Consider the following 13,374-nt stretch of genomic DNA (forward strand, 5'->3'; position numbering starts at 1 on the left):
TCGTTGCTACAGAAACATTTAAATGAATTTTTATGTAAGGGGCACACAAAACTACACAAAGGTTTTTTTCCCTTTAAAACAAGCCCAAGAATAAAGTTACATCCAATCAGCGCTTCCTTGGCAAGCACTGCGCGCGCGCCGCTTGCCAGTTCCGCGACGCTAGAAGACCCTCTAGCAAGAGAATCACCTTTGCGCTTGCTCAGTTCGGGACTGCTCAACCAGAAGGCGGGTTCCAAAGAAAAGGAAATGGTCGCTGCGCCTGCGTTGCTCCTTCTGGGTCTTAGGCTGGCTGCGCAGGCGCACAGGTACCATTTTGACCGTAAACATCCTGCCGATTTGAACCGAGGATTTGGGCGGCAGGAAGAGCCGCGGCGTAACGGCAGCCATCTTGTTTGTTTGAGTGAATCGGGAAGGAGGCGGCGGCCGTGGCGGCGGCGGGAGCAGCTCCGAAGCTACACCTCACAAGGGCTCCCCCCCTTTCCCCGCCCCCTCCCCCGACCCTTTTCCCCTCCCCAGGCCACCCAGCCCGCCCAACTCCCGGCGGAGAACAAGGTAAGATAGTCGGCCGACCCCTTCTTTTCCTCTGGCTCTCCTCCCCCCACCCGTTCCCTGCCGTCTTGCCGTCGGGGAGCCGGACTCCGGAGGAGGGGCGGGGGGGGGGAGGGCGAGGGAGACGTCGGCACTGCCTGCGCCCCGGGTCGGGGCACTGCTGCCACCCTCCGAGCTCCCGAACCGCTGCGCCGCCGCCCAGGCCCCTTGCCCAGGTGCCCACCCTCAGCCGGGACCCGCGCAGCCTGGGCCCCCATCATTGTCTATTGGGTAACAAATGGTTCAGGTCTATTCCAAGGCCAAAGAAGCAGTTTCTCGGTCGGTCTCTCGGGGAGACGCGGCTCTGGGCACCGGAGGGCGAGGAGGAGGTTTGAACGAGCGCGCTCTGGGTACCGGGCCGCCTACTCTTCGGGTGAAAATGGCTGTCTGGGAAGACGCGGGATTCGGGGCGGGAGACGGCGGCGGGGTGGCCGCCCGCGACGCCAGCTCCGAGGGTCCGCAGCCGTCCGCCGAGCGTGGGTGCGGGGGTAGGAGACACGCGGGCCCTGCCATCGCGGCCACGGTGGGGCCGGAGAACGGGGCGGGCCCCTCGCCAGGGACCAGTGTTGCTCCCCCTTCCCCGTTTTTTTTTTTTTTTTTTTTTTTTAAAGGAAAATGGTTACGCTGGAGATATTAAATATTGGCCAGACCCATAGAAAACGCGATCAAGGGAAGTTGCCTCTGATTCTTAGGAAATTAGCATAATTGGTTTTCCTCCCTGGCTTTCCTAGCGATTGAGGATATTGAGTGTTGTATTTGGTGCGGGGGGGGGGCGTTTCTGACAAATGCCTTGTGTCTCCTTCCTCGCTGAGAAAGGCTTTGAGAATGATCTGCTGTGATAGTGTGGGGTGACACTGTCGAGCTGTGCTGCTGCCAGACTTAGCGGCCTTCTTCAAATTTGAAAGAGGGAAACGCTGGAGGGTTTGGCCACCTTACGATTTGTTAGGCTTTCAGTGTTCAAAAACGCGCTTGAGTTTTTAAGGGTTTCTGGTAAAGGCTACTGTTCATCGGCTTCCCTTTGCAAGCGAAAGTTAACATCTGCTCTCCGTATATTGTTTAGAATGATCATTGAATTCCAGAAACAAATTCCCATTTTCTTCCAACGAATGTAAATGCCAGGGAGCTGTGTGGTTGTGCGGAATGTTGAAGACAGGCTGCAGAAGCTTTCCTAAGTTGTAGCGTCACTAAATTACTTTGTTTCATGTTGGAAGCAACTAATCAATTACTTTTAAAAAGGCATTGATGAGGATGTATGCCATACCCAATGATTAAATTATTACCAGTTTGTAGATGAGGTGACAGCAGTGCATAACTCAGTGGACATAATACCTTTTTGTATACAAGTCAGAATTACATTGATAGAGCATAGCTTTTACCTTTCTTGTGTTTATAGAGGCAACGCATTAGTACAATCTAGGATTAACTTTTCTTAAGGATGAGAATTTCTTTCCTGGTGAGTTCCTATTTATTGGAGCATAAAGATTCTGAGAAGTTTTATCTTTATAGTTTGGTACAGAAGGGAAATTTCTAATATCAGAAATAAAGATTTTGTGGTTTTTGTTTAAATGTTGTGATGTCAGAATTGTTAGGCATGATCATGATAGCTGGTATGTGCTCTGTGGGAGATTTTTTTTCCAAAGTAACTATTTGTGTCTGTAGTGGCATTGTGTTGGGTATGATGTTCTGTTTAATTCTCATAATACTGTTCGGGAAACATCCCCATTTTATAGATGAGAAGGCTAAGACTCAGATGTTAATTCACTTTTAACCCGTACAAAACAACTGTGGAGGGAGCTGAGTTTGAACCTAGGACTGTCCGATTGTAAAACTCTTCTTCAAAGAACATTAGTATCAAAAGGGAGGGGAGCTCTAGGGTGCAGGGTTGGAAATACCTTCTGTCCCTGAGACACTCCCCAAGCACCCCCAAAGAGATGGTTCCGTTCTTATCTGAGTTCGATGTTGATGTTTTCTAAGGTTAGTTATCACTGAATTTCCACCTTCCAGTTTTTTATAGTTAGGGAAAGTGAACTACACAGATTAAGCAGCTTAACATGCTAGTTACTGGCAAAGCACTCCCAAAATAATTGTTTTTACTTTGAATAGATGACGTTTGTGTGTGCCATAAGTTACAAAAGAAAAGAAGTCCAACAGTACAGAAGGGTAGTCTTCACTTTCTCACTGGGCACAGGTTCCAAAGGTGACCGGTGTCATCAGTTTTGTTTGCACTCCATAGATACTTTTTGCTCATGCAAGTGCGTGTTTGTATACATGTATAGAGAGAGCTCTCTTTTGTCATTGTTTAAGAGTGCATGGGAATTCTATTGTATGATTGTATTAATTTGCTAAAAGTCACTTATTAAGGGCTAGGTAGGTTATTTCTAATACTTTGCTATTAAAAGTCATGCTGGCAAGGCAACATAGTGTTTAGTTAGACTTGTGGGCTCTGAAGTTCAAGTTCCACTCGCATTAAATGCTGGTGACCTTTGCCACATTCCTTATCCTCTCCTTTTCTCCTTTTCCTGGTTTGTAAAATGGGCCAGTATTTATCTTCTAAGACTATCACGAAGAGGATGGACACCTAAAATACTTAGAGCTTAGTAAGTTTTTGGGTTTTTTTTTAATTGTTATTATACATCCTCAAATATACTTTTGGTTTATTACTGGAAGTGCAGTTTCTTGCTGGAAAGTATGAGATGTTGCCACATTGCCCTTCAAAGAGGTCATACCAATTTATGCAACCAGTATCCTGCCCTGCTTTTTAACAGATGAGTGAAATATTATAATGATTTAACATCATTGTAGAAACATGAGCTGTAATTTGACTTTGGTTTTTTAGAAACATCTTAAAGAAATCGCCGTTTTTGCATTCCTGAATATGTTCTAAATTATCAGTCTGTCATTTCACATCAGATTTAAATTACTTTTTAGGATCAATTTTTAAAAGTTGTTTGCTGCTTTAGAAAAAAATTGAGCAGTCATGAAATTGGTAAGCTGTGCTTTTTGACCAAATGCAGACTTTCTGCTAAGATCTTTTGTAAAGAATTAGCAAAATTTAGAATCTTTAAAACTTTGAACCAATCTTCTTTAAAGATTGGTTAAAGGTTTGGTATTACTAAGGGAAAAAAATGGTTTAAAAGGCAACAATGATTACACTTTATACTTATTTAGGTACAAGCCAATAGTTGACCCACTGCTGTACATCAGGCTTCCTTTAGTTATTAAGGTGATTTCCTCTTGCTAATTGTTTTCCCAGATTAATTTTAGCACCACTCTGCTTTAGTTACTCCCCATCCAATGCCAAGAAAGCATCCGTTTAGGAATCTCTGCCTGGGCATAGCTGGGATATTTTAGGCATGGTACTCTTGACTAGCAGCTGAAGTGCTGGCCATGAACTGCTGACACCTGTTGAGACGTGCCAGTTTCAATTTCTAAAATTTCCAGAATTTTTTACATGTATCAATTATGAGATCACTTGGTGTATTTCATTTCCTTGTTCATTAAACACTTATTTAGTAGTTGACATGCAGCAGGGAGTATTCTAGGAGCCAAATAGTAAGAGTTTTTTTTACTTATTTGGAACATGACTATCTTCTATAGTGATACTTGGAGCTTATTGTGTATGACAGTGATTGTATTTTTGAGAACATAGAGCTATATTGGATTTCTACAAAATCCTGTAGATTATATTTATAATGCTGTAGAGGCAGCTTAATTTTTATGCTAACAAACTTTAAGGCTTGAAGTAGAAGCGCTGCAACATAGGAGGCTCTCTTTGATTATAGGAAGCAAATTTTGATCTGCTAAGTGGAATAGAAGGTGCACTTGAGGTGTTGTTATTTAATGCTTTTACCTTAGAGCATTTGATCCGAATTCTTCCTAGTTTAGTATTCCTTAGTTCTTTTCTTAACTCCACATTTGAGAGAAAAAGTTCACATCATTAGGCAGTTGATGAAGCCTATTTTATTTTTTTCTTCAGAGAAAATTTTCCTAATGTGAATTAATGATCCCCTGGAAGCATCTGGTTCAGAGATTGAAAATTTCATTAAGTGATGGAAACTGGAGATGAGGCAAACCTGACTGAATTACTCTTGCACCACCCTCCCAAACATTTTTTTTTTTTTTTTTTTTTTTTTTTTTTTGCGGTACGCGGGCCTCTCACTGTTGTGGCCTCTCCTGTTGCAGAGCATAGGCTCTGGATGCGCAGGCTTAGCGGCCATGGCTCACGGGCCCAGCCGCTCTGCGGCATGTGGGATCTTCCCGGACCGGGGCCTGAACCCGTGTCCCCTGCATCGGCAGGCGGACTCTCAACCACTGCGCCACCAGGGAAGCCCCCTCCCAAACATTTTTGACAGGCATAAAATCTCTTGCCTGGGATACATTAACTAATATGTATGTATTTTCTGTACCTTATTGGAAAGAATGAGTATAGTTTTTAATTGAAAGTACAATAAGCAAACTCCTTGTTTAAAATTTACAGTCCCTTTGTAAAAACATGAAAATTCAAGTTAACTTACTCTGGATCTTTTTTCTTAAGCTAATTCAAAAGAAATTGTGCATTCCTAATAGCAGTGTATGAGAAATGGCAGCGTCTCTGTATCCCCACCAGCATTTGCTTCCTGTTGCCATTATGTTCTATTTTAGCTCCTATAAGAGGTGTGCAGTGATATCTTATTGGGTCTTAATTTGCATTTTCCTAATGACTAGTGATGCTGAGCATCTTTCTTGTTTTTAATTTGCCATCGGTATATTCTCTTCCTTGAAATGTCCTTTTTTTTTTTTTTTTGCCCATTTCTAGTTGGATTTTTTTTTTTTTTAACTCTTTTAGTTTTGACAGTTCTTTATATATTTTGGATCCAGGTCCTTTTCAGATATGTGGTTTGCAAATATTTTTTCCATCTTCTGTCTTGTCTTTGCATCCTCAGTGGACTCCTTCATGTTAGGTTCTTTTCCTTTACAGGACATGTTTTTGGTACAATATCTAAAAATTCTTACCAAGCTTTAGATATCAAAGGTGTTCCTTTGTGGTTTTCTCCTTAAAATTTTATAGTTTTACATTTAAGTCTGCGATTTATTTTGACTTAATTTTTATATAATGTGTGAGGTTTGGATTGAGGTCTTCTTTTTTTTTTTTGGCCTATGGGTGATGTCTGATCACTCAAGCGCCATTTGTCAAAGACTAAAGGACTACCTTCCTTCTTTGAATTGCTTCTGCATCTTTGTGAAAAATCAGTTGGACTTAATTGTGTGGATCTATTTCTGGGTTCTCTGCTCCATTGATCTGTGATTGATCTGTGTATCTTTCTCTTCACACAGTATTGACTGTTGTAGCTATATAATAAGTCTTAAAATTGGGTAGACTGATTCTTCCCACTTTATTTTTCTTTTTCAAAATACTTTTAGCTATTCTGGGTCTTTTGCCTTCCCTTATGAGTTTTAGAAAAATCTTGTCAGTAGCTATTAAAAAACCTCATTAGAGTTTTGATAGGAGCAGTGTTAAAGTTTCTTTAAAAGCTAAAGGAACACTTATCATGCTGTCCAATAACACCACAGAACATTTGTCTTGGAAAAATGAAAAATTAACATTCACCAAGTCTGTGTACACTAATATTTACAGTAGCTTTATTTGAAATAGCGAAAAACTGGAAACAACCGAATGTCCTTCAATAGGTAAATGGCTAAGCAAATTGTGGTACTATAACCACCCCCATGGAATGCTGCTCAGCAATGAAAGGGAACATACTGTTAAGACATGCAACAAACACTTGGATGAGTTTGTATCATGATGCTGAATCCAAGAAGCTGTCCCAGAAAGTCACATACTGTATGATTCCATTTATATAACATTCTCAAAATGCTAAAATTTGAGTAAAGAACAGAGCGGTGGTTGCCAGGACTTAGGAATGGTAGGGAGCAAGGGATAGGTGTGACATAAGTTTTAAAAGTTTTTAAATTTTAATTAGTTTTCATGTGTTTTGGGTGTGCTTGAGTTTCTTTCTGTAAAAGCATGACTTACCTTTTTTTAGTGTTACGGACATTTCAGAAAAAATTCAGTTGGCAAAATAGATTTTCTAAAGTTTTCTGTGGAAAAGGGAAAATACATGATATAAGGGAAATTATCTTTTTACACCGTTCACATGCTCTCCAAGCTGGAGTTTTGCAGGCTGCCTTTTTTTTTTTCTTAGATATTAATACATTAGGAAAATAAAAGGAAAATAAAAGAATAACATACTTGTGTTTCTACTAAGACTGTTTCAGTCATGAGTTAAATTGTGTACTGTATCATTGTCCTGAATTTAGTGATCAAGTGCTTTCCAGATTCCTGAGTTGAGAAAACTATACAATGCTTATCTTTTTAAGGCTCAGCTTTTGAAAACTGCTTACCTGTAAAATGGGGCCAACCCACTTACTTATCTGCTTGGTGAAATATGAAATGCTTGTCATGAGGTAGCAATTATTATATAATGCATTTAGCTAAGAATCTCAGTTTTTAATGGGGTTCTAAACATGGAAATTTCCTCATTGATTAATATCTGTGCCTGAGTGTTTTTCTTCTTGGACATTCTTTTCTTGTCATGAAGAATATATTTTCTGGCTTTTGGCCAGAAGCAGACTTATTTTTACAGTTAGTAATCAGGATAGGAATGGAATTAACACTTGATGGAACTTCAAAAAGAAGAGTTTTCTGAAGACAGTTTTTACTTAAAGGAAAAAAACCAAACTAGCACTTTTAAGATGACAGTAGGGCATGGAAGTGACCTGACTTGTCCCCTTACCTTTCACCTTAGCATTTGGGGGGATCTTTTCTTACCTTCTCAAAATTAAACAATAGATTGTTTTTTATATGCATACTATACTTCACTCAAGCCTTTCATAGTTTTCATATTTAGAAGAATAGGAGACTTTTATTTTCAGGTTTCTTGTATGTCTTGTTAAATAATTCAGTTCTCATGTGGTGGTGTTTGCATTAACTTTTTGTCCCCTTCAGGTTTCCTCCTGTTTCATAGTCAACCAGAACAATGTTCTACGCACATTTTGTCCTCAGTAAAAGAGGGCCTCTGGCCAAAATTTGGCTAGCGGCCCACTGGGATAAGAAGCTAACCAAAGCCCATGTGTTTGAGTGTAATTTAGAGAGCAGTGTGGAGAGTATCATCTCACCGAAGGTATGTTTGATGTTGATATTTTTATTCACTTCGTTGATTGTTCATTGATGTGTGAAATAGAATTCTATAAAAACAGCTTCTTAGGTAGGCACCGATGTATACTGGAGGTAAAGAAAATCCATAGCCAGAGTTTCAATTTGATACTCTCTTCTCTTTAAAAATTCTGTTGAGTACACATATCTTCATTTGCCTCTTTCAGTGGCAGATAAGCATGGTCGGGCAGTACCCAAATACTTTATATTTAACTTTCTAGATGTTTTTTATACTAAATATGTGTATAGGTATTCCTGATTGAGGAATTTACAAAGTTTTCAAAATAAGGACCCATTAGTTAGAAAATGTTGCAGGGGCCGGATCTAACTATTGATACTTTATCCACGTAGCAAATAGTATCCAGAACACTTGCTCCACCTCAGCTTCACAGGCCTACTTGCCGTTTCTTGAAGATACCAGAACTTTTCCCCATCGTAGAACTTTTGTACTTGGCCATCTTTCCCTAAATATTTAATTACTGTGTTCCCCTAGAATGGAAGCCTTATGAATGTCCTTACCTTATCTGCCTTGCTTACTACTCTGTTTCTAGAGGAGATTTTATTGATATCCTCTGAAACTTCTGAAGCAGTGGTTTCCACCCTTGTATTTCACAAATAGTATGACTTAATATGTGTTTTTTGTGTTGCCAAGGAAAGACCATTCAAACAAACAGTCACAATTATAGCTACTAACATCATGAGCATTTCATTGAGGAACAGACAGGTTGACTTTAAAAATGTATGAAGGGTTAATCTCAAAATAAAGGTATAGTCCTTGAATATAATTTTTATATATCCACATACACACACACATCACATCTGTGTTTTAAAGGTCCTTTCCTGGGCTTTGTATTTATGCATATGCATACACACATACATGTACCAGTTTTCCTATTTTGAAAGCATTCCAGATTGCAGTTCCCTGGATCAGCTTTGGGAGCTCCTCTTAGAATTAACAGTTTGGACAATGCTGGTATAGTGTGTTAAATAAGAGTAGTTCTTTACTGCTGAAGGAGCAAGGGCATCCCAGGAACAAAGGTGGGATGTAGCAGAGACTTGTTCAGAAAAGTTTTCTGGGAAAATAAATGTTTCACAGGAGAGAAGTGAAAGTTTGTATTTGGAATTAGATTAAATTATAAAATTTCTATCTGTATATGGAAATTCAACTGGTCTTAGAGTTATAGTGTAGAATTTATTGGTGTTAAAGATGTTTCTATTATGTTATTTCTAAGACAATACTAATTAGAAAACTTTACAAACAGGGGAAAATAAGTGACCTGTAGTTCTACCACCTAGAGAAACCTTTAGTATTTTGCTATGTCTTCTAGACTTTTATGGGTGCATGTGTTATACATGTAATTTTTCTCCTTTCTTATGCATGTATAAAAAAATTGCACTGTAAGTTTTGTAACAGGACTGCATTCAGGAAAAGCTCTGTCATAACTCTGCCATCATTTTTAATGCTTGCATTGTACATTGTCATAGTCTTTTACCCACAGAACTTAAATACACAGAAAAACCCAGAAACACAACTTGACCAAAATTGAAGTGAGGTTATTTGTGTTTTCATAAATTCTAATGCGTATGGTTATGGGGAGCTGCTGCAGACACTCTTGGGAATGTTTTAATAAACGGCATGTGCACTGCATTACCTTTTAATATTCAAAAAGCTCTGAATTCCAAAACACATTTGGCCCCTAGGACTTAATATAAAGGATTATGGACCTGAAATTTATCATTTTGATTGTGTATGATTTGTTTGACCAGCTTCTTTGGGGAGGGAGGGAAATAATCCATATTTTTTCCAAATTTTTTGAATTTAATTCCTCTGGTCTGTATAATGCAACCATTAAAAATTATGATAATGCTATGAACAGAGCTTTTCCTGGCTGCAGGCTCATTACAAAACAATATAATACAGTTTTTTGTGTACACATGCACACAAAAAGAAAAATTGTGTTTATGCATATATAAAAGCCTAGAAGGCATATTAAAATATTACTAAAGGTTTCTCTAGGTGGTAGGATTACAAGTTTTTGTTTTCCTCTTTTTAAAAAACAGCCATTTAGTAACTGTTACTTGTAAAATCTTTTGTTCTCTGTCTTTCCTTAATGTTGATGTTTAGGAATATAATTATTGGAGCAGGTGATATACTTATTTTAAGATTTCTGATGTGCATTAACAATTGTTCTGTGGGGAAATTGCACCAGTGTGCACTGCTGGTCGAATTGTTTGAGAAGATGATATTTTCTTTTTATAGGTCTGTTTACTGAGTTAGGTGAATGGAGAAAGGAGAAATTGAACTCTTTTCTTAAAATTGATAAGTGTGGCTAACTTTAACATCCATAAGCAAGTATTGAGGGTGATTTGGCTTAAAAGGATAACAAACTTTTTCATAATATGTGCAGAGTACTTTGTACCCCATTAGGGACACTACAACTTTAAAAACCATTTCTAAGCGTGTTTTTATTTGATTGATTGATTTTGTTTTATTGTGATAGAATATATCACAATAGATATCTCCACAGGGTGAACTGACCTGAAAATTTCTAATGTCTGCTTTTGTTGTGCAGTTCTTGTGGGTGAAATGTTGGTTTAGTCGTTTAGAACAAGTGGCAGACAAATTGCTCCTTGCAGCTGCATGCGTTCTCTCTCCCCCCTTCCCCTCTCCGTCTCTGGTTGGAACAGCCCCTCTTAAATCCCTGCAGATCAGAGTTTTCCTTGGATGTATAGCCTGTGTTCTTGATTTTACCTCCACTCTTAACATGAGCTAGTTCAACAGCAAAAATGCCACACCTCATTTTACCTATTCTGGGACTGAACTCTGAACCAAACTAATCCAGAAAGAAAGACTTGGCCCAAACACCACCTTTTTATTTAATGAGGTGACTACTTTATTATCTGCATTTTTAAGAAATTTACTTTGAGGTAACATTGATTTATAACATTATATAGGTTTTATATTTCTACTTCTGTATACCCCACAGTGTGCTCACCACCAAAAATTTAGTTTTCATCCATTACCATACAGTTGATCCCCTTTAGCCATTTTGCCTTTCCCCCACCCCTTCTCCTAAGGTAACCGCTACTCTCTTCTCTGTATCTCCATGTTTTTGTTTAAACACCACCTTTTAAAAGTTGCTAATTCTGGACAAGGTAATGGCATGCCAAGATTGGGGGTTTTTTCCCTCCTTTTTTCTTAGGTGAAGGTGCAGTCAGCAGTAATTTTAAATTTCCTAAGACTACACCATAAAGGGAGATTCTCATTTTCCATTATGAGCAGTATTTTAATTGGGTATTATTTTTCATATCAGGGATTTATCATCAGATAAGTCCTAGATTTAGTTATAAATTTATTACAGTTTTAGATACTTAAGAATTTATAACACTAAACTTCATAATTTATGCTGTTATGAGATGTGACCATAAATATAGAGCCCGAGAGTTACTGTAAATAGGATTCTGGACTGCTATAGAGAGTACCCATATTAAATAAGACAACACATTGTATTTGTAAGTTATAAGTAACATAGTGTACTAAGCATAATTTAAACTTTAAGCAAATATTTAACAGCTTTCTTTGCTACTTAAAAATTTGATGTTTTTATGGTGTTATCTGGAAAACAATCTGGTAAAGTTGAGCTCATGTTTTCTTGTTCTTAAAAAAAAAATTCTTATTATAACCAGAGGAATTTTGAATCATTCTATTTAGATTGGGTATTTACTTCTCTCATTCTTTTCCAACTACTCTGTCTCATCCCACATACTGGATCCCCCTAAGCACTGATCAAGATCTACCTTGATAAAATACAGGCTGAGGAATGTATTTTCTTGTGAAGAAAGATGGATACCATTATCCTTTATCAGTTAGTATGCTTTCGAGTCAGGTAATAAAAACTCAGTGAAAAGTGGCTTAAACAATAAGGAAATTAACAGTCTTATTTAACTAGAAGTTTAGAAATAGGAAGATCTAGGTTCAGCAGTTCAAAGATGTCATCCAAGGACTTACCTTTCTTAGTTTAGTGGCTTCTTGTCCTCATGCAGACAGCCTTGCAGTTACGGGGGTACTGCAGGCAGCTACAGGCCCCACCTACTCACAGTGCAGGAAGGGGAGAAGGAAGGGAGGGGTGTTCGTTGTTTTGTTTTGTTTTAATTGGGAAAATCTTTCTCAGAAATTCTCTGACCTACTTGACTGAGAAGTTGGCTCAGTCAAGCCAACTTCTCGTTGGCTGAACTGGGTTACATGCCCGCTCAAAAACGAGCACCAGCAGAGAAGAATGAGACAGTCATCCTTCAAGACTGGGGACATTTCACTTCCCAAATAAAATCAGAGTTCAGTTAGCCAGCAAGGAGCAATGACTCTAGATTGGCAACCAAAAGTGCCACATACTTCTTAATGTGCTAATGACAACAGTTCATGGATTGCCTTAATACTTGCTTCATAGCTACCTTCACATCTATATTCATTCATGAATTTCTGCCAGTCTATTCTTTGGGTATACTCAGGAAGTTTACAGGTAAAGGCAGTGAGAAATAAAATATACATGATTGTGAGGTAACTTCAAATAAATGGTTAAAAGTATGGAGAGATATAAATTGCCTATGAATTGCACAACATACAAGCTTTGAAGTAGTCTCTAAATCCAGAAAATTAACTTTATAAATTAGAGTAATGTTAATTCACAGGTGAAGATGGCACTCCGAACATCAGGACATCTCTTACTGGGAGTAGTTCGAATCTATCACAGAAAAGCCAAATATCTCCTGGCAGACTGTAATGAAGCATTCATTAAGATAAAGATGGCTTTTCGGCCAGGTATTGTTGACTTTTTTGTTTTGTTTTTAACTTTGGAGTTAATCGTGTTTAGTTTAAAAACTGCTAAGCAAATATGCTAGATGAGCGTAGTTTGTTTTGTTTTAATTGCAGTACAGGGAACCCCTTAAAAACGGGGCAGAGCTTAGAGAGGCAGTGTTTCAAGGGAGAAAACCGATTTTATTTTTGTTCTACATATGGAATTATGACAGTTACACCTTTTTTGTTAATCCTTTGGAGTTGCCTTTTTCTTTTAACGCCTTTTTCAGCAATCATCAGAGGTTGAAGTGTGGAAAACTAATGTTCTGTGATTTTTAAAAAGCTCAGGAAAGAAAATATTAGACTTCTAATTTTTTCCTGAATAATTTTAGTGTTTTTTTTTTTTTTTTTTTTTTTTTTTTTTGTGGTACGCAGGCCTCTCACCGTTGTGGCCTCTCCCATTGCGGAGCACAGGCTCAGCGGCCATGGCTCACGGGCCTAGCTGCTCTGTGGCATGTGAGATCTTCCCAGACCGGGGCACGAACCCATGTCCCCTGCATCAGCAGGCAGACTCTCAACCACTGCGCCACCAGGGAAGCCCTTAGTGTAGTCTTAAAATCAAATTCACTTTTAGCTTAAGTTGTTGAGACTTTATTAAATGTTCTCTATAGTTCTTCATTGTTGTTTTGTTTTAGGTAATAGTTGATTCTAAATTGGACTCTAGCAACCAAACTTGCATCTGCATAGATAATTACTATTGTATAATTTTTTAAAGCATTGACAAAATTTTATTCTGATTAAA

At 38.6% G+C, this 13,374-nt stretch overlaps 1 protein-coding gene across 3 annotated transcripts in view; it reads left to right on the top strand.

Moving 5' to 3' along the window:
- The first annotated feature begins 342 nt into the window (after positions 1–342).
- RAD21 (RAD21 cohesin complex component) overlaps positions 343–13,374 on the top strand; it is a 28,188-nt gene continuing 15,156 nt past the window's right edge. The window contains exons 1-3 of one of the 3 annotated variants that reach the window (XM_067711434.1): positions 343–552; positions 7,574–7,748; positions 12,467–12,596. In XM_067711434.1, coding sequence (XP_067567535.1) covers positions 7,605–7,748; positions 12,467–12,596 — 274 coding nt within the window. In that variant the 5' untranslated portion in view covers positions 343–552; positions 7,574–7,604. Of the gene's footprint in view, positions 553–739; positions 765–7,573; positions 7,749–12,466; positions 12,597–13,374 lie in introns of those variants that run through there. The other 2 variants (XM_067711432.1, XM_067711433.1) reach the window with 2 other exon arrangements.

Source organism: Pseudorca crassidens, chromosome 17 (assembly GCF_039906515.1).
Source record: "Pseudorca crassidens isolate mPseCra1 chromosome 17, mPseCra1.hap1, whole genome shotgun sequence".
Classification (NCBI taxonomy): Eukaryota; Metazoa; Chordata; class Mammalia; order Artiodactyla; family Delphinidae; genus Pseudorca; species Pseudorca crassidens.